Source organism: Corvus kubaryi, unplaced genomic scaffold, assembly GCF_017639235.1.
Source record: "Corvus kubaryi isolate FWS band 111438036 unplaced genomic scaffold, C.kubaryi_AGA036_p1.0 37354, whole genome shotgun sequence".
In the NCBI taxonomy this organism is placed as follows: domain Eukaryota; kingdom Metazoa; phylum Chordata; class Aves; order Passeriformes; family Corvidae; genus Corvus; species Corvus kubaryi.
Genome location: NW_024581116.1, coordinates 11,683,846 through 11,704,994, shown reverse-complemented (window position 1 = coordinate 11,704,994; position 21,149 = coordinate 11,683,846). Strand labels below are relative to the sequence as shown.

At 42.1% G+C, this 21,149-nt stretch overlaps 1 protein-coding gene across 1 annotated transcript; it reads left to right on the top strand.

Annotated features, from left to right (window-relative positions):
- Positions 1 to 63: 63 nt before the first annotated feature.
- TRIB2 (tribbles pseudokinase 2) lies at positions 64 to 20,068 on the top strand. Its single transcript, XM_042032969.1, has 3 exons — positions 64 to 569; positions 4,556 to 4,848; positions 17,721 to 20,068. Exons 1-3 carry the CDS (start codon positions 300 to 302, stop codon positions 18,187 to 18,189), a joined length of 1,032 nt encoding a protein of 343 aa, XP_041888903.1. The 5' UTR covers positions 64 to 299; the 3' UTR covers positions 18,190 to 20,068.
- Positions 20,069 to 21,149: the final 1,081 nt, after the last annotated feature.

The following is a 21,149-nucleotide window of genomic DNA, read 5'->3' as shown; positions in this document are numbered from 1 at the left end:
CGCCCAGCCCTGGCCGCGCCGCCGCCCGCTCCTCGGCTCCCCAGCCCCGGGCGCCGCTGCCCCGCCGCCGCGCTGCTCCGCGCCGCTGCGCGCCCGGCCGGCGGCGGGAACAAAGGGCCGCGGGCTGAGCGCTCTCTCCCTGTGCCCAGGACGCGGCGCTGAGGCTGGTCGCCCGCCGCCGCCGCGCTCCCGCTCCCGCCCCCCCCCGCCACACAAAGGCAGCCGCAGCTGGACGGGCGAGGGACCGCGCTCCACGCCAGGGCTCCGGTGTAGCGTCTCGGCTGGTCTCCTCCATACTCATGAACATACAAAGGTCAACCCCTATCACGATAGCACGATATGGGAGACCGCGGAATAAAACCCAGGATTTTGAAGAGCTCTCGTCCATACGGTCCATCGAGCCAAGCCAGAGTTTTAGCCCGAATCTAGGCTCGCCGAGCCCGCCGGAGACCCCGAACTTGTCGCATTGCGTTTCTTGCATCGGGAAATACTTATTGTTGGAGCCTCTCGAGGGAGACCACGTTTTCCGAGCCGTACATCTGCACAGCGGCGAGGAGCTGGTTTGCAAGGTAATGCTTCTCCTTGTTCTCCCCCACCCCGGGTTCTCCCCTGTCGCGCCTGGGTTTCCCGTGTCTTGCAGGAGAGCGAGCACGGCCGTGTACCTCATTTATTGAACAGTGGAGAAACAAAAGGCGGGGAGACAGGATTAAAGGCGCATCCTGTAACTTTTCCCTCTCTCCAGACAATGGCCACGTTTTAGCGGTGGCCCGGAGCCAGGTCTGCCTTCTGTTGGCAGGGGGATATTGTTCTGGAAAGAGCCGTTCTTGAAGTAGGTTTTAACGTGAGTTCAGACCAGGAGAAAGCCTCATCTTCCCCACTCTCACTTTTCAAAATGGAGTAGGGAATCCCCAGCTCATTTTCAGGTGTTGGGACCTGCTGGCTTCCTCGATTTTTACTGCCCCCAGTTCTGTGCGTTGGGGTACGGAAGAGGATGGAGAAGCAGGGGGTGGGAGCCGACTGCCACCAGCTTTGTCTTAAAAGTGATTTAAAAACAAGAAGCACATCTAATTAATCAGCCTGAGCTCCCTCACGGTGGAGGTTGTTTGCAAACAGCATCCTCCCCCATTGCCCAACTGAACAAGAATAAAACCTGCACACCTACGGTTTTTAGAAGTGCAGACAGAATAGCTATCCCACTCTTTGTAGCCTGCCGGCTTTTCTCTGCCTCCTTCCAATTTTCTCCTACTATTAAAAGGTGAGCTGTGGGAAAAAGAAATCCACATGCGTGCACATCTGTGGAGGGATGTTTTTCTCCTTTTGAACTGAGGGAATATTATCCTTTGTTCCCAAATTGCGATTCTCATTGTCTGTAGTGAGACAGACTTATGTCCAGCAAACTGAAGCAGTACCCAGTAGTAGTTTTTATAACTACGTAGCAAATTGCAACCTTGCAACACATGCTGCAGTGTTTGTGTTATTCCCAAAACATGGAATTATGCCATTTGGCAAATTTCTAGATGGAAAAGTAGATGTATTGTAGCTTACTAGTATTCCAGGGATTAATAATAGTGTTGCTGACTGTTCCATACTTTCTCATACTTGATTCATAAAAAGTTATGGACTAGGCTGTAGCAGAGAAGTGAAAATAATTGCTCCTCCTTGCTATTTGTGAAGATTGGAGTTCAGAGGGCAATTTAAATATGCTTACTGATTGAGTTATAAAATCTGAAATTAAGGCAGCCTAGGACTTCCTGTGATTATTTAGGGGAAAAAAGGCCCATGGCTTTGCAAAGAACTAATATTGCATGCTGAACTGGATGCTTTGTTACTAAACTGAAACAGAACATGAGAATTTCGAGAATGAAAGCCCAGCTCGATGCAGTAGTGCAGTGCTGCACTCTAGGACATTGCCATCTTTTCATGAAATAAACAGATCCCACAAAGCTGCTGCTCTGCATGAAATTCTAGGTGAACTTGCGTAGCAAGTGGTAAAGCCAGGGCTATGCGCTTCTTTGTTTCCTGTTTGGTTTGCAGGATTAAGGCACTGTTTTGATAACAGTATGAGCAGTGTAACTGCAGCTCACAGAGACTGGGCTGTTATTTTTTTTCCCCTTCCATTTAAGCTGTTAATGTTTTTGAGCTGATCCTGACATTTGAATAGTATCAGTTTTTCCATATGTGCGAGGCACTACTAGCTGTGCTCCAAAAATATGATCTTAGCCTGGATTGCTAGTTTGTGAGCATGGAGTTGTCAGTCCTGAACTCAGCTTAATTTAATGCGCGCTTTAAAATGCCTGCAGTATCATGACAACTGTTTGTCAAGTAGCCTTCCGGCAAAGAGACCTGCTCTCTGGTATCTTACTGAAGATGCTCTTAGAGATTGCTTGCAGAAACGCTGGGTTGGATAACAGACACATACTGATGATTCTCAAGATTCATTTGGCTGCACCCACCGACTGTACAGATCCTGTTATTTGCTTCAAGGCTCTGTGGCATCCAAACAATGGTAACTTCTCACTTCCAATTCCCAGCGAGAACTAAATCAAACTGCAGCTTATTGGACATTTGCTGAATTGAGGCCAGGGATCTTAAAAGCTGGGATACAAAGAAGCCCTTTATAGAAGGTATTTGAGACTGTAGCAGGATGATAGTGCTTCCTATTTACCCCCTTTCAAACACAGTACTGGTACATATCCAGAACTACTTATTTAACATAGTCTGAGAACCATAAAATGTAACTAATTTACATTATGATAATCTGGTTTAGGAGAGAATTCTGGAAAGACGTTTTTTCACATGAGGGTTTGAGCTACATGAATATTTCTGCTTAAATTTTATTTCAAATTTTATTTCTTCTACAAGTAGCTGCTTGTAGAAGAGCCATTCACTTACACTGTAGTAGTTAGAAGTTTTGAGATCTAAATATCAATGAATTCTCCTCTGGAATGAATTGCACACCAGGGATTTTAGCAACACCTCCTCCCTGCCCTGGTTCTGCTTCCGTGGTGCACCATGTCACCAGAATGCCTCGGTGCTAATCCTCCCCCCGTAAAATGTGCTGGGTCTGTTTGGCAGTCTGCCTTTAAGGTTGTTTTTCCCTGTGCCGGTGTATGGCAACGCAGGTATGGGATGAGAGGAAAGGGAGGTGGGTGAGGAGGGGGTGTCCCAGTTTCTTGGGATTTGGGTCCTTTTCTGTGGAAGGACTGTATTAGGATTGTGCTCTGAAGCATTAAATGATGTGGATTTTGAAGCCTCAAGTAAATTTTGATTGAACTGTATCTTTCTCACTCCATTTTTAAAGCTTTAGAGAAAGCAGGGAGAGATTTGCTTCTCAGAGAGGATACAAATACCCACTATCAGAACACAAATGCTAGAATACAGAAAAGAAAAAAACAATTGAAGTTTAAAATAGTGGTTAGAGAACTAGACCAGTTCTTCATTTTTATATTTTGTTCAAAGGACACATGACTACCTTAAATTGTTTTTACCAAAGTAACAGAACACCCACAAGTAAGTTACATATTAATTAAATTTTTATGCTGGTGGAAATGCTAATCCTTGCTTTGTAGTCCTCTGCAGCAGGTATAATTAAAAATCACTCCTATCAATACTTTGCTCATAGTCTCTTTCAGCACACACTGACTTCAGTTATTCTCAATGAAGTCTTTCATTTTCTTGTAATGTGGTCTTTTCTCAATTGACTCAAATACTGATTCATTCGTCATCACTAGATTATAGTAACTTTTTATATTTGGGTTTCCCAGCAGCTTTTTTAGTTCTTACAGCTCATTCATAAGATCAGTGATAACATACTTAGTAGTAAAGGGACACTTTGCTTTTAATGGAGCACTTGATTGAAATGCAGAGAGTTCAGGGTGGTTTTGTCTTTGCCTTTTGAAGGGTGTTTGTCTGTGCTCCAACAGGCAGAGCTATTTCCCTTCTGATCTTATAAACAGCCATTGTGGAACTGAGAGTTGGAAAGTGAAAGTGACTTTGCTGTTTTTCAGAGATGAAAGAAAGGCAGGAAGTAAATAGGAATAGCAATAGATGATACTTTAAGCCTGAAAATCCTTAAGGCTTTAATGGGTTAATAAAATCAGAAGAGTCAGGCATGTGTATCAGGGTGGATTTAATGTGACAGCTTGTCTCAATACAAAGCTACTGGCTGTATTTTTTATAAGTTTATTTGGATGGAAAATAGAAGATAAACATGTTTCCTTCTGAGTATTGCCCTTATACATCACTGGTCTTCACAGCTTAATTTAGATTACATTCTAGATGTGATCAGCTGTTAGCTAATCTAACTATGCTTGCTACCAGTTTTGAAGACTAGCCTTTCCTGTTAAGGTTATGTATGTCTTCTGTGTGGGGTTGTACAGTCTGCTTTGTCTTGTCCTCGGTCCCGTGAGCTTGTAACATCCTGTTTACATCGGTGTAGCTTTTAGCAGCAACATAAGTTGTACTTAGAGATGGTTTTGTTAGCAGAATCAGATGTACCATGACTTCACTGTCCTTCATGTCACTAACTCTGGCTTTACTGTCATTGTTCCTGCAGGTGTTTGATATTGGCTGCTACCAGGAGTTATTAGCACCATGTTTTTGTCTGCCTGCGCATAAAAATATCAACCAAATTACTGAAATAATTCTTGGGGAGACAAAAGCGTATGTGTTCTTTGAAAGGAGCTATGGGGACATGCATTCGTTTGTTCGTACCTGCAAGAAGCTTAAAGAAGAGGAGGCAGCCAAACTCTTCTATCAAATAGCTTCTGCTGTTGCACACTGCCATGATGGTGGACTGGTACTGCGAGATCTCAAGCTGCGAAAGTTTATTTTCAAGGATGAAGAAAGGTAAGAGTCTCCCTGACTTTACGGCTGGGGGTGCCTCAGGTCAGATAGTTGGAGTTGCAGGACATTGTGCCCTTTGTTATTACTGTGCCATTTGTTTGTGGTGCACTTTATTCTCCTTTGCAACCTGATTGTGGGGTGGATGTGCCATTTTATCTTCTGGCTTAGGTTTTGGAGCAAAGTAAAGTAAACGTAGAGCACTGTTTGCATCCGTGCTTGGTGTCTTCATCTCCACCTAGAGGAGTTTTCTCATTCCTCATGGGGAGACATCTGCTGCAGGAAAGCTCTGAAAGAGTGTCTGGTTAAGAGCTGTACTATCATAAAGGCTGCTGGTGTTAAAAGAGGAAAGAGGATCCAGTGTGTTAAAGAGAACTGGGGGCTGAAATGGCTCATTCCAGTGAGGAGGCATAAAGAGGAAGAATAGTCAAGTGTTATCTGTAGGACTGTTCTGAGGATATCTTGTTTTTCATCCTGGAAGGGTCTGGAGGCTGCTTGTAAGGGTATTATGTGGTCACTAATCATACTCAGACTAAAACTGCCTTGCTCTGTGGGTGCTTGTGTGTAGTATCAGCTGCTGTGGTACTTGGGGAGCTACTTTTTTTTTTTTTTTTTAATAATATCTCCTTTCTACACACCCTCCTGTGTAAATGATTTGGGGAAGGAGTATGGGAAGACAGGGAAAGAAATAGCACTGGGTATATTGTTGAAGTGTTCTTTGTGATGTGGAGCGATAGTTATACTGTTGTACCTGTGAAATTTCCTATTTCTTTCCTTGTGTTTACCAGTCTTCTTTGTCTTGAATGATGAATTTATTTGCAACTTCCACGTAAGAGCAATAAATACTGTCAGAATAATGTCAGGTTTTCACAGAGTGGTTAAATTGAAAGATGACCATAAAAAAAACCCAAAAACCATCTAAATGGGAGCAGAGTCTGCCTTCGTGCTTCTTCCTGTCTTAGTAGACGATGGGAATATGTTTAGCCCTTCTAATTAAATCCTAAAAATTGTCTGAAAACTCGTTAAACTGCTGCAGAGTGAAATGGATGTTCTGGGGAGCTTTGTTAAAAATAACCAGTGAATATCAATCCTGTTTGTGGGAATTGCAAGCAAGAAACAAGTTCTTGAAGTTCTCTACAGGCTCAGGAAGTTGGTGATCCAAAAATTAGAAAAAACTAATACGCAATTCATTCAGGAAAGAGAAGTTCCTGGTCTTAAAATAAAAATGACATCATAGAAATGATAATCTATCCTGTTTAAATATTCTCTACTTAAATTTTATTGCAAGCTGAGTTTTGCAAAATAGGATTCTCCTTTTAATCTATTTGCAGCCTGAAAAATAATACATATTTTCACTTCTTAATTCAGTTCAGACAGCTGTCCACAAAGCAAATAGCTTTTTTAGTTCTTTATTTTTCTACCACAGCCCCAATGTCCGATTGCCCTCTCATCCTTTCCAAATAAATAAGCCTAAAATGAAACTAGCTTAATGTCTATTCATAGAAAAATGCAGAGCAGGTAGATGTAAACTGCACTTCCACAACTTTTATTCCCAGTTTAATAATTAAACACCATTGTAGCACCTCTGATGCAGATAAGAAGGAAACTTGTGCAAAATAGCTGAGAGGGGGGATTGTTTTCTGTTGTAGCTGATAACATCCTAATGTTAAAGTGGATTTTTCTTCCTGGGGATATATGTAAACCTGTGGGGTTTTGCATGAAGAACAGAACTTGGAAAAGCTCCTCTGAGAGAAGGCAGTGTGAGCTCAGGCAGTGCAGTGGGATCAGACACAGGCCTGTGCTGAATGCTGTTGAACTCCTACCCTGCTGCTTACTAGGAACTGAATGCAACACAGGAGGCACAGGGCCAAATCCTTCAGCCACCCAAGAAAAGTGGTGTGTACCGTAATAGCAGTGTTGGCTTTTATGAATGTTTTTAACTTAGCTGTTGTCTGCAAAATGACACTGTTACTCACTTTTGAGCATTGTCTTCTAATTATACAATAATTCACTTTAAAGGTCAAATAGGACTTGCTGGTTATTTTTAAGATAATCATAATGCGGTTTTCTTCTGGATATAATGCTGGTTTGTAAGTAGGAAGGTATTGTAATCCTTTCTCTGCTAAATAAACAGAGATGAAATAATTTGAGATAGAAATAGAATGAAACAGCAGTGACTGCCTTTTTTCACATCCTCTGATCATCATACTGTAATCAGTCATCACTTTCAATCTGCTGCTATATTTAGAACTGAAAAATCTTCCTGGTCCTCCTGAGTTCACAGAGGTGTTTGTGTGTTGCTTGCACCCCTCTGAGCTCCCATTTGTCTGAGGCTGCTGCTGAGGATGCCTGTGTGCCGAGCAGTCCTTGAGGAGCTGCCTTCAGCAGCAGTGCCTGGCAGATGGATGCTGCACCATCCCTTGCTCTTTCGTACTCATAATGAACCAAAGAGGGAGAGAAGAGATAAAAATGATGTTTTGAGAAATGTGTGTGAACTCTGCTGCTGTGCATCACCTGTTCTTCAGTGGAGTTCTTTCTTAGTAGTTCTTTTCCTATTTCTTCAAGGCTGTTTTTCTGCAATTCATTTTAAGTACCTACCACTTTGAAACTTCCTCTTCTTGAAGACTCTCATGGCTTTTATTTTGGTAGAAGAAAAGATGGAATATCCAGCATGCAGGCAACACATGAATGGAAAACTTGCTGGTTTTATTTTTTTTTAGTAAGATGATTGTCTGCTGTTAGCTGAGAGCTGCCAGACTGGAGGAGCCAAAGGGAAATGTGAAGGTTAGATGGAAGCAGTTCCATTTGTTTAAAAAAGAAAATCAATTAAAGCATTTCTTAGTACATTTTCTTCCATTAATCCTAATGAGGTTCTGGTAGTTCAATAGGAAAACAGAGCTGCTGAAGTTCTGCAAGTGGGTGCATACAGTGTTGAAATTCTTTTTTACCCCATTCCCATTACCTAAATTACAGCTGGAATTTGCAAAGATGGTGCTCCTAATCTAGCCAGCACCATGAGTGCTCTTTGCTTCAACTGATGTCCCTGCTAAAAATGCGTGTTACTTGGATGTTGTAAATCACAGTGCCTTGGGATGTTTGTAATGAGCTGGGAGGTAAGAAGGTGGAATAAAATATTGTTGTAGGCTGGTAGCACTGAGCATTTTGTAGGGGCCCTAATGGTACTAGAGGTGTTCTCTTAATGTGCTAAATCAACGCCAGACTGTGATAGTGTTTTACACTATGGCGTGTGTGTATGTACATCAGTGATTGAAATGAAACTCGGAATTCCAGTGTGGGAACAAACAGAAACAATTTGTCTGTGTTTCCAGGTAGTTTATAGTTTCTTTAAATCCTGAACTGCAGGAGTTTGAAGATAGGGTAAATCGCATTCCATAAAAATGATGTGTGCTGTTGCAACATGGGTTTTTTGTTTTGTGTAAAACAGTTGTGGTTTTTAGGGGGAGGTGTGTCTGTGGATCCCTTTGTAAACTACAGGTGAAATAGCCAGTCTTGTAGTATTGAAATTTCAGAGTTAAACTCCATAAACCTGCAGCTGATTTTGATGAAGCAGAAGTTCTAAGACATTACAGCATGGCTGGAAATCTTTTGTAAGACTGGGTTAGGAAGCAGCAGCACATCTATTAAATGAGCACAGTGGCTTCCAGAACACTGAAAATATGGAAAACAACGCTGACTTGCCATGTTGAGTCTCAACAGACTTTCTAAGGTACCTCTAAGATACTTGAATACTTCAAAAACTGTGTCCTTACACTTCAGAATGAAACTTGAATCCAAAACAGTGGATGACCTACAATAAAATGTGGTCTTATCTGTTTTCTGCTTTCATCCATGTTGTTAAATATTTTTTGTCCTGGGTATTAAGCCAGGTTGCTGTTGTGTGGCTCTTGCTTTTGAGTATTTTATCTGTGTTCATGGCATGGTATTTACTGTTTTCCATGTACAGCCTGTCCTCGTAGTAGGCCCTTGGGCAGAACAACTGTGCCCTTCTCCTAGCTGGTGTCCCATAATGATGTTGTAGAACAGGCAGGTTTTTCTGGGTTGTGTTAAAAATAGTGCTATACAGAGTATATAGCTAATAAAGCAGTTCATCAGTCTGATCCATAGCAGATGCTTTGAGAAAGAGCCATCTGAAAGATCTCAGAATTAAATGAAGCATTTCTGTGTTGGTTGTTTCAATGGTTTGCTTAATACAAGAACATTTCTGCTGTCAGGGAATTATTAATTTCTTTACTGCATTTTTAAGCCTTTAATTATATTAAAATATTAGCTGTCGTAATATTTGAAGCTTAAAGACCTTGTACGTTCATCATACTTGTTGAAGGGAAAATTAAAATAATTTTGGTATTTAGATACTGTAATTTTCCTGTATTCTTTGAGTAAATATGAGGCAGGTGGGATTCAATAAAAATAAATAGGATTTGACACTTTTTGGTCTATGCCAGAGGAATGCAGCCAGTACAATACACTAATTTAGAAAGCCTGTGTTAGCATAACATATTTATTTGGTGCTCTTAGAATATTTTTTTTCCTCTATAATTTCTCAGCTTTGAGTGGATGATGCTTTAACATGACTAAGTTATGTGGTTCGCAATCCTCATGATAGAAACGTCATCTCACAAAAAATACAAATGCATATACCAACCTTTTGCATGTTGACCTTTCATTTTTTTTACAGTTAGTAGTAATTTTTCTCTCCCAGCGTTTGTCAAATTGTAATGTGGTTAGCATCTTTTTCATCAATGTGTTAGAACTTGCTGTTACCCCTACAGTTCCATAGAGAACATGCAAAAAGTCCTAGAGAGTCCTAAAGTGGAAGAAAATCAAACAAAATGGGAATGCTCTTAAAGTACCTGAAGATTTGTAAATAAAAACAGTCTTCATCTGTTTTGTCATGTAAGCACTTCACACTACCCTGAATGGGGCCACAGGGCCAAAGAGCACTGGTTCTTCAATAGTGGAGAATCACAGTTCAGATTTCAAACCAGAAACTATTATTCTTAGAATATGGGAGGAAGGTGAATTTCTTCATGGGCAGCAAATCTTTGCTGTCAGGCTGAGGGTAGAAGATGAAGTGGTTGCGCAACTGTTTTCCACAGAAGGGTTCGTGCCCCCCTTTCCCTTTATGTGGTTTGGTTACTAAGTCTCTATTCTCTCACCATGTTCCTGCGAGCAACACTGAATTGTTGGGTGTGTGGTGCCCTTCCCAGTTGGAGGAAAGAGGGAAGCTAGCTGCAGATGGTGAACGTCACACTGCCCTGTGAAGTTCGTAAATCTCCCCCTAAGGGCATAGGTAGTCATAGGGGTTAATTGTTGTGCCTAAGGTTCTAAATTAAAGCAAAAGCCAGGGAAGATTTGGCTGCTGGCTGGCCCTGGGATGGGGATGGGTACTCAAGTGGACCTTGAGTCAGCTCAAGGCCCTTCAGTGAGACCAGGAGTGTCAAGAACCTTTGCTGTTGTACCCAGTGCTGGAGTTTGCAGGAGGTTTTATCCCTGGACTGTCTGTGGCTCATAGTAGGGCCTTGTCTTCACTCTCTCTGTTCAGGCAGGATGCTGCAGTATGTGTTGGCTGTCATGCCAGTCATGGGTGGTGCCTCTTCTGAGATGCCCATCATGGGATTGATCTCTCTGATGAAAGGTGCTTTGTAGTCCCTGGAAGTAGATGTGTCTTAGGACATCTCAAATTGAGTTCAACAGCTGGTCCTTTCGAAGACTTCAAAACCTACATCCATAAACTTGCTGCAAAATGGTCCATGTTGACTTATGAGTGGAGACTGAGGGTAGTGTCTGTGGATGTCTCTGCTGGGGGTGAGGAAGGGAGGCAGGAGCCCAGCTAGCCACAGCTACAGTGGATTGTGAGAGTGAAATTCTTCTGCTGCTTTCTCTTCTAATTGTTCTTATTATCACACTGGGAGATTACTTCAGGCTTGGGAGGGAGAAGAAAGGTGGAGATTGTAAACAGGAGCTAACCTGGGGCATATTTAGTCTTAAGCACCTGCTTTTTTGGTAGATTGTATTGCTTGGAAACAGGATTGTAGACATCTAAGCAAAAGGTTTTCAGTAAGGTTGTGAAATAATGGCATGGCTGTGCCTTAGAGATGCTGAGTACCCATCGTAGGCTCAGAAAGTGCAGGGCTGTTTTAACAACATGCAATTATGTTAACAAAATTGTGGTCTCCTTTCCCTGTGGAGCTTCATCATGCACTGTATGAAGAGATCTATAGAAGATGGGGAACACAGCATATGGTTGACAGCACAGCCTTTTAAAATCTGATTATCAATGTGATCTAAAAATATAAAAGTGAGGTGGTGAAGTAGCTGTCCTGAGCCAGATTCTTATAAAAAAATAGATTGCTCAGGGTAGTGTAACTGAGCTCCTCTGTGGAAAGGTCTGCGCTGGATTTCACAGCCTGCACCCCAACACATGCATCACTACCTACCTACTCTCTGGGGAACATGTTTTGTGGTTAGGCAACAGGGGCATTGGAAGAAACAAGGTACATGGCATACAGGACAGGCTGTTTCCAGCAATCGTATTTGAGTGCTGAGGTCTGGGGCACCAGCCCTTCCTGGAGGTGAGTCAGAGCATTTTTAAGTGGAATTCCATAGGAAAAAAACCCAAACCAGCTTAAAACAAGTTAAAAGCTCTTAAGTTGCTAGGTACTGCACATCAGGAGGGGGTGAAGGCAGGGCTGACTGTGCTGTTAGCATCTCTGTAGAGGAAGGGTGGGGGAGATGTAATTTTTAAAGGCTTCCTTATTGTGTGGAAGTACCAGTGAGGAAATCTTCCCTTAGGAACAAGGTTCATCCTGTAAACCTGTGCTGTCTGCAAGTCCCAGTTGTCTTTCGAAACACATCCTTGAGCCTGTTTCATTATGCAAGAGACTGTTTATCTAACAGCCTTTGTGCAGAGTTTGTTTTTTTCTTCCCCGAAGTTGTGTAGGATGTTGTGTGGTGAACTCCCATGCTCTGTGCTGTTACAAACTGGAAAGGGATCTATTGGTAAAAGGAGCAGGATTTAAATTGATGTCATACCATTTCCCCCCTGCTCCTGTGTGCCTCTCTGCCCCCAAGGAGATCAGGTAGTTGTGAGTTCAGAACGAGTCTTTGCACCAAGCTGCAAATCATCTGCCTGGGGTTTCGTTACCGCCTTCCCTGTCTCACTGGCTCCCTGATGGCAGCTTACTTCTGCATTATTTAGGAGAGATTCCCTTAGTTAAAAAAAAAAAAGTCAATCAGTGAAAGATAACTGCTTCCAATGTCAAGCTTGCCTTTTATGTTTTTTGCCTCCTTGTGACTCTAATTGTGTGCATGCTCTTCTCATCTTTATGATGGGGTGTGAGCAACTGACCTCGATTAAATGACCTGTAAATTATTGGCCACATAGGAGCAATCCCTGGTCTACTGGGCAGTCAGTGGCTTGAGTGCCTCTAACTAGGGAAAGGCTTTCCTGGCCTCAGTCAGAGTAATACTGAAATATGAGATAACATTGCTTGGGTGCTTTCAGTTTTTGCTGTTGGAGGAATATTGTGAAGCACCTTTAGAAATTGCCATTTTATATTTACCTGCAATTGTATTAATAAAATGGCAATTTAGATGGCAGTGATGGTTGTATCCTGATTGCTGGAGTCTGCTGCATAGAACCTGTAAGTCTGGATCTTCTAATTTGACCCAGCCTAAGTAACAATTGGATGGTGTGATGGTGTATGTGGAGTGTCCATAGCAGGATGGCTCCTTCAGTCTCTTCCCAAAGCAGCTTATTTGGCTGTCATATGGGGAGTGTTGCTGTGCAAAAATTGTGGGTCTGGTCTGCAGTTAGTGTTCCCAAAATGGGAAGGGTGGCTGAGGTGTTGTTCAGGTATTATTTGTCATACAGATGGCTTTGGGGACAGAATAGAGGCAATTGCTTTCATTGTTTCAGGTGCAAGCTCCTTTACTAGTGACTGCTTATTTCACTGCAGTGAAGATATTTTCCTCTGAAACACTCAGACTATCAGTTGTTATCTCTGCTTTAAATGTTCTAGATTTTTTTTTTCTCCTGCCTTACGTGTTTAGAGCCCTCTGAATAATTCCACTGATTTTGGTATGGAAATTGTTTGCTTTTGGAGAGCAAGTGTGAATGCTGGATTCTTTGGTGTCAAAAGGCAGGATAGCAATTTGCTGGTAGTCCCAAAGCTCTGCAGGGAAGAATAATGTGAATCTGTCGGAAAAAAGTGTGGGATGTGCAAGAAAGGCAGAGGTGAGTGCTAACTCAGGAGGTTGCACTGAAGAATCTTCTGGAAGATGTTTAATTGATTAGGTTTTGTTACATTACTGAAGAGCAAAGTCTGAATGCAGCCAAGTAATGAATGGCATATTGATAAGAAACTCAGAGTGGTATTGTTTTTCATGGGTTTCCCTGACGGTTTCTATGGGGACAAAGACGCATTTCCCGTCCGAGTGCTGCTGCTGCCCTCTGATTGCACTTCTGTGGTTTCATTCACCAGTAATGGGAAAGCATTCATAGGCAGAATAGCTTCCCCTTTTTACATAGCCATGATTCAGGGCTGTATTTTTTTTTAATGCATTAAACTAATGCAGTGTTTTATCAATGATCTGATAGACTCATAATGCTCTTTTTCCAAGTGCTTATTCGGGATCTGCATTAAAACTTGAAATTATGTATTGTAATTACATAAGTGTTGGCAAAATCTTTGTTGCCCTACAGTATGTGTACAAAGTGATTCTCATCTGGCTGTGGCAGTAGCTTACATTTGAACTTCAGGGATTAATTTTGTTGCAACTGTTTGTCGAGCTCAAATGCTGGTGCTTTTGGAAAACTTTTTTCTCTTGTGGGGATCCTTTAGTTGACTAATGTGAGTTAATTATTTAGAGAATAAGAGGTTTCTGGAGAATTATTTTTGTTTTTCCTTTTTCTTCTCTGTGATGGGAGGCACTTCAAAGTTGATTATGATTTCACATCTCATGTTTGGTTTTGCCTTAACAACGTCAAATTTCAGGTTGTCCAGTTACTCTGCAGTTGGATGCACTCCCCACCCTTTAGTGTGGAGGTTCTGTATTCTCAGAATCGACTTGTAGTTTTCAGGGTCTGTTTGTTGTTGTTGGCTTTTATTCCTTTTCCTGGGTATTTGATTTCAGTGCTTTCTGAGAGAGTGTGGGGGAGAGAGAGATTGCTTCTCATTCAGTGTGTCTCTGCATTTCTGTGTATTTAGACCTTGACTCCCCTTTTTCCCATTCCCCTCCATACTCCCTGCCTGCTGTCCCCTCCCAAAAAAAACCCAAAAAACAAACCCAAAAAACTCTCTTGCAGAAAACAGAGCTCTTTTAGGCAGTGCTTGAAATGCGGAGGAAGGGAAGACCAACAGAGCTGGAAGCTGTTTCTCGCAGGGATGGGGTGCTGTGCACTGGGAAATAGCAGCTCCTGAGCCAGGCTGCTCCTTTTTGATTGCCTGAAAAGACGTGAACTGACTGATAAAAGGGGAGCGAGAGTTGCCATGTACACCTGCACAGTACCCAGTGGTAGCACTGCACAGACTGCGTTCCATCTGCGAGGCTGAGGTGGGTGAAGTCATCTGTCACTGAAAATGGGCTGCAGTGGGTCTGCCCAGCCCCAGTCCTGGCTGGTGGTGAAGGGTGCTGGCAGAATCACCCTGTGAGCTCTTTCTATCGCCAGCTGTGTCAAGTCAGACAGCCCTTCCTGTACTCCTGTGCTTTCCTTGCTGTACGGTTGGAAAACCTGTGTTATCATCTAGTGCAAGGACACCGGGCTTTACAAATGAGACTGGGAACCACCTGAGTTGTGTCTGGGTGTAACTGGGACAGGAGAAAGCCATACTGAGGCCAGGCAGCTGGCAGTGTGTGCTCAGGGGATGCAGGCCCTGCAGTCAGCCAGAGAAATGTGTGCCCGGTGCTGCAGGAACGCTGCCTGCTTGCAGAGGAGCCATTTTACCACTTGCACCTTGCACACAAGGGTGTTCCTGGTTGTGAGGGTTTGGGGGCTGACCAGGAGGAAGAGGACTGAAGGTTGTGTTTTTGTTTAATTTGGGACCTTTGGTTTCCTCAAAGCCTTTCAGCTTAGCAGCATGAAAAACCCGGTTTGAGTGTTTTCATCATTTGCCCACAGCTTACAGAGGAGCAGGCAGATAAGGGCCAGCTGTTGTTCCATTTGCTTGCTTAAACAAAACCTGCTGTATCGTGTGGAGGCTGCAGCACCTTGCAAGGAAAGCAAGACAGGGGCATGGCTTTTGTGTGCTGCTTCTGTTTTATTATCAAGAAGGTTATTTCTTCTCTTGGAAAAAAATACGAATTTTTGACACACCTTGCAGTCTGCTCTCTGTGGTTTTGTACTGTGTCCGTTGCAGGAAATGAGAGATTAGGGAATTCCAATAATTTTATGTAATATAAAAGCTTCTTATTGAACTGTTTTTCTAAAGTCTTTGGCAACTCCCAGAAATGTAAAATAGGATGGGAAAGTAAACAACATTTCCCTGTGCTGTTGACACTGGGATGGCAGGCAAGTGTGTATGTGGGGGTGAATTCCCTCCTGGAAGTTGTTTATAAATAGCCTGCTCTGCCCCACTCCCTGTGTGTGTGTTCCGCTTCTGTTAGTTAGCAGGAGTGAGTTGATGCTTTCCTGTCTGGCAGTTCAGTGACTTAATGCATGTTTGAGTAGCTGGCCTCACTGTTTTATTGCTACACATGCTTTTCTATGGAAAAACTGAGGTGGGCAATGCAAATGGAACCACAACTCATGTCCCTGCCTTCCCTTTCATTTCCTCTTCTCTGTTCTCTGCCCTCTTTGGCATGTTTTTTCCCTCTGGGCGTTTCTCCTTGCTTCTCTCCCTATGCTGTGCAGGTGCGGGAATGTGTCAAAGCTGAGCACTGTGAAAGGACTCTTCTCAAGTCACTCTCCTGTTGTGGACCCTCTGCTTTGTGTACAGAGGGAAATTTCTGTGGTCTTGGTAATTGTAGTTCAGTTTCTCCTTGCAGCCTACTTCCTGTGTGAGGCACTGCTGTTGTAAAGTATTGTTTGAGTGCTAATGAGGGGGTTGTCCATGGCCAGAAGTACTGTTAGGCTGGCAGTGGGAATTAATGAGGAAGCAGGTGTGTTGAGCAAAGCTCATCAGAAGTGAACTGGAGGAGCAAACACTGACCTCTTTTAGGAGAGAAGGAGCTGCCCTGACACACTGTGCTTGGGAGCCAGGTATTCGGAGTTCTGTATTTATGGCTTCCTCATTTGGGCCACATTGCCAGAGGGGCTTTCACCTCTGCTAGTAAACGTATCTAGCTGTTGAAAAGGTCCAAGTGTCATGAAAGTTTATGGCACAGTTGCCTCTGGAGTACTCCGCGGAGTAAAATACTCTTCTCTTGGTTCAAAGAAGATAGGGTTGAGCTGCCCTGGAACTAAATCTAAGCCAAAGCTGGCCCAGATGTCTTTTGCAGCTCAAGCTTGAGCAATGTTGTCTTTGGTAAACATTTAAGAAACAAGGCTCTCCTTGTCTATTTTAATGCCTGTTAAATTACGTGCTTTAGTCAAGAGACGCAAGTTCTGCTTTCTGGGATGAAATTCAGTCCCTGCCTGTGAATGTCTGTGGTATGGGAACATGGCCATGACACAGGGCTGAGAGTGATTGTAACAGATCTGTGGGGTTGAGGGATGAGGGCAGTAATACCCTAAGTTGAATTATGACCCCAAATTGTTGAAAGGAAAGTCTGCACTACTGCTAGGTCACTCTGCCATCCCAAGGCACTGGACAAGCCCTGTTGCATTGTAGCGATTCTGTTCTCAAAACCATCCTTTGCTGGGAAATAGTCTAAAGGTTACTCGGTAATCCTTTGGATACCTCCAACAGGGAGAGATTTTAAAATGTAGATATGGAGCCTAGCAGTGAGAATTGAATGGAAAGAAAGGTTATGTTCATCTAGTGCTATGACAAGCAGCTCTGCATCATTTTTTCTGCTCCTGTGTGATATCCATAAGGGAAGAAAATTCTCTTGCAGAGATAATTACTGCAGCACAATGACAAGTTCACAGTGCTTTGCAGGCAGCAGGAGTTTGCAATCTAGATAAGGCATCCTTGTCATCTCTGCAACTCCTTTGCCAGCTTCTCTGTTCATTCCAGTGCGAGGAGCTCCTCTGGCTTGCCTGGGTAGATAAGCTTGCTGTTAATCTTGGCCTTCACCTCACCTATCTCCCTTTGCCCAAAAGTCTATTTGGGAAGACTGAAATCGGTTAAAAGTGCTCTTCCTTAATTTCTCTTAAAATTGTTGGGGTAAAGGAAAATGTTGGTCGGTCAGAGGGATCATTTAGGGCTGGAGTGACCATTTTATTACTGTTAAACCTTGTGGAATTACAGGTGTATGAAGCAGCTTTGCCAGCATGAAGGTATCAAAATAACCTTGTGTAGTTAGGACTTGGTTTGTATTTGGGCATGAATCCTACGTGAGTACATTAGAGTGCAGCCAGCACAGAAAAGATCTTGAGGTTTATGTCTCCTTTTGGAAAACATGTCTACGTAAAATTAGTCAAAAGCATGAATATGGCACTTCCTTTTCTCTTTTTAAGAGATAAACTTTTTAATGAGTTTACTGGACAAAACTGTATTTGAAATCTTGTATCTGTCTGTGTGGTAGTATTCCCTATATGTCTCTAATATCTCTAACCAGTATGGAAGAGACAATATCAATTATCTGTTACAACTGCTGCGAGTGGGATTTTAAACTGATTCACTTCTGCAGTTGTCAAATTTTGTAGAGTATGACTATTACAACCATGTAATTGCAACAGCCAGAATTTGTGTTTGATCTTTGCTTACCTTGATAGTGTTTTTTTTTTTTTTTTTTTTTTTTTTTGCCCGCAGGACTAGAGTGAAATTGGAAAGCCTAGAAGATGCTTATATTTTAAGAGGAAATGATGACTCTCTTTCTGATAAGCATGGATGCCCAGCCTATGTGAGTCCAGAGATCTTGAACACAAATGGCAGCTACTCTGGCAAAGCAGCGGACGTATGGAGTCTAGGTGTCATGCTTTATACCATGCTAGTTGGACGCTATCCTTTCCATGACATTGAACCTAGTTCCCTCTTCAGCAAGATCCGTCGTGGGCAGTTTAACATTCCAGAAACTCTATCCCCTAAGGCAAAATGCCTCATACGTAGCATACTGCGTCGAGAGCCATCAGAAAGGCTGACTTCACAGGAAATTCTGGACCATCCATGGTTTTCTACAGATTTTAATGTATCGAATTCAGGATATGGTGCTAAGGAAGTATCAGATCAGCTGGTGCCTGATGTCAACATGGAAGAAGACTTGGACCCATTCTTTAACTGAGCACAAAGACTGGTGTTCAGAAGGTACACAACCTGGAGATGGACACATGAAGGAGCCCTTCCTGACCGCGTTCAATCACATCCTGCATCAGCCTAGCTTGGTAGCAAAAGACACTCAGAGGTCCTCGGATTGAGAAGGAACCTCCACAAGGAGCTAATATAACAAATGTAGCATGGGGACAGATTGGGGGGGCGGGGGGAGCTTGCTATCAGGTTAGATTGATTTGGAGGAGAAAAGGCAGCATGGAGCAATTGTAGCTTCTCACCTTTTGGAGCCAAGGAGACTGCACATGCCAATTCTGGTGCAGCTGTATCACTCCTGTTTCTGTTTCATTAAAAACAGTGGTAATTCACAACAAATAGAAACTTTTGCCTCAGCTCACATCTTGGCATCGCACTGTTAGATATTTAACTTCAGCCATTATTCAGGGAAAATACAATTGGCTAACTTTTTTAATCAGATGTCTAATAATTAATGGGATTAATATAAGAAAAAAATTAGGTGCACAAAGATGGACATGAAAAGTGGGTGCTAAAAACAAGCAAAATTTCAGTTCATGTCTCTTGATAGCTATTTTCAAGTCATTTCTTCTAAATAAACTACTTAATATTCTTGTCAGGAAATGACATTTTAATGCTTTGTTCCCTTAAGGGGAAGTAACTGTCATTTAACAGGCTGTTCTGTTTTGTGTCAAATGGTTTGTTGCAGGAAGCTATTATAACTCGAACTTCCAGATGCATTACTGCTATAATGGGGGGGGGAAAAGAAAAGAAGAAAACTGTATAATTTTTTTTTAAAGATATGAGATACTGGCTTCCATATCTGCCATGCTGCACGTATATGACTAGAGAAGGCAGAAAGCCCTTAACGGTGTCTTCATCTGAGAACCAATCTCTTCTTTACTGACTGGCCCATGTGTAAATAGAGGGCTCTTTATTATTGAGGAAGAGTATTCTGGGTTTTTTTCTTTGAATTCCTTTAAACTTGGGAATAGAATTGTTTGGTTTTGATTTTTGTTTATGTCCAGACTAAGAAATAAGAGGGTATTAATAAGCTGAACATTTATATTACAGATATTCCTCTTGAAACATACACAGTAATATGCACCTTTTGTATTGTCAAGACTTATTCTATTTATTGAAGAAAATGTCACAGTAGTGATATATTAAGCCAGTACTTCAATTACGGGTTGACTTGGGATGACATGTTACATGCTGTAGTTAACACACTTCTTTTCTGTTCAGGTATTTCTGTCCCTAAATAACTTTTTATTTAGCTTCTTTTTTTTTCTAGATAGCTTTATTTGATTTAGACTGGCAAATGTTTTTATTACTGCTTTTATATTGCTGTATGATATTGAAATCTCTTGGCATAAATATTTGTGTTTCCAGTACCTCAGTTGTTCTGATATTACTGCCTGTATACGTTTTGTGAAGTGGTCATGTTTTTTGGGTAGGTACATGTGGACTCTGTAGTATGTAAATGTTACTTGAATTTGTGCTTAATTATAGTATGTGGCATGTGCGTACAGCTACTTGGCATTTGACGTATGGATGCTATTTGCCTGCCTTGCAGGAAAGTTATGGTCCCACTCTCAAGAGGATGTTTCACAGTTCTTTATCAAGAGACAAAGCTAGCTGCAGCTGACCTGCCTTGGTTCTATTTTGCTAACTAAGAATATAAAGGAGTAATGTTTTTACACTCTGAAGATGGTGCTGTGTCAAGAAGGACTTTTTTTTATTTTATAAGTACCTTATAGGAGGAAAGATTGGTGATGTGCATGGTGGGGTTTTACTGCCTCTGGTGCTTTGTCATGTATTTGGTTTCATGTTTTTGTCCTAATCTCTTCAATAAATAAAATTGTGCATATTTAACTAAACTTCAGTGGTGAACAGTATTCTTACTGAATGTCTGAGCTGCTGCAAGAGTTTGCTCCGTTAGGATCATTCAGCTGGTATTTTTTGTGTTGCTGACAAGCTCTTGCCAGTCCCATGAGCTGAGAAAACTTAGCACTTACATTTATTTACAAGGTAACACTGTAACCCTTTTCATCAAAAATTTTACCATTTGCTATGAACAAAACTAGCTTTTATTTTATTTTCTTTTGGCTTGTCCCTGCCTCTTACCAAGCCCATTTACCTTTTTTAGAAGGGTATTGAAATGTGGTGAGAACTTTGGTGGTGGGAGGCTCTTTGGCTGATGAAGAGAGTTACCAAAATGGAGTGAGCTGGAATTTGCACTTTCCAAAATCCCAGGGCAATGTGCATCTTGCATTTGCACCTCAGTTCCAGACAGGGTGGATCTGAATTAGCACCTCCTGATTTCATGTCTTTTATTTAAGGCCAGATTCTGTTTCTGTCATTCACCTTAATAATTAACAGATGCAGGTAGTGACATCATATATAAGAGCATGTGGGGTAATAAGGTGCTTTGTGAACGTGAGGCAGGACAAATGAATCCTCATCTATTAAAGTTTGAACTAGGCTTTGATTTGAACCACAGTGCAGGCTCTTTTCAGCACCTCTGTAGTTTGAAAAAACTATAGGTGGCTGACAGTCATCCTTAAAGAAACCCCCCAGCCTCAAGACTCCCCATTGCAAAATAAAGATTATTGCACCAAAACTGCTAGCACAGGGTTTGCTGTCAGCCTGGCTAATTGTGAACTACATGATTTCATCCTAGGTAATTCCTGGCATGTGTTTGAGCCGGTAGGTTGAGAATTAAAACTGTTGATTATAGCACCAACCAGAAATGTTATTAACATGTAGAAACACTTAAAGATCAGTTTTTTAAATGATCTGTATGCCTGCAGCCAAAGTTTAAATTACTTGAAATTCTTTCAAATCAAACTCCCACAATAAATGTGCTTTATAGAATAAAACCAGATTGTAATCAGTCATAGAGAGAAGGGGAGCACTGAGGATTTCCATCTCCCCCACTAAAACTTCTGTGAACAGCTT

Excerpts from the sequence above, each read along its gene's own strand:
- TRIB2 (XM_042032969.1), top strand. The coding sequence starts at position 300 with ATGAACATACAAAGGTCAACCCCTATCACGATAGCACGATATGGGAGA. Across the intron at positions 570-4,555 it reads GCGAGGAGCTGGTTTGCAAG|GTGTTTGATATTGGCTGCTA; the intron begins GTAATGCTTCTC and ends TTGTTCCTGCAG. Across the intron at positions 4,849-17,720 it reads ATTTTCAAGGATGAAGAAAG|GACTAGAGTGAAATTGGAAA; the intron begins GTAAGAGTCTCC and ends TTTTGCCCGCAG.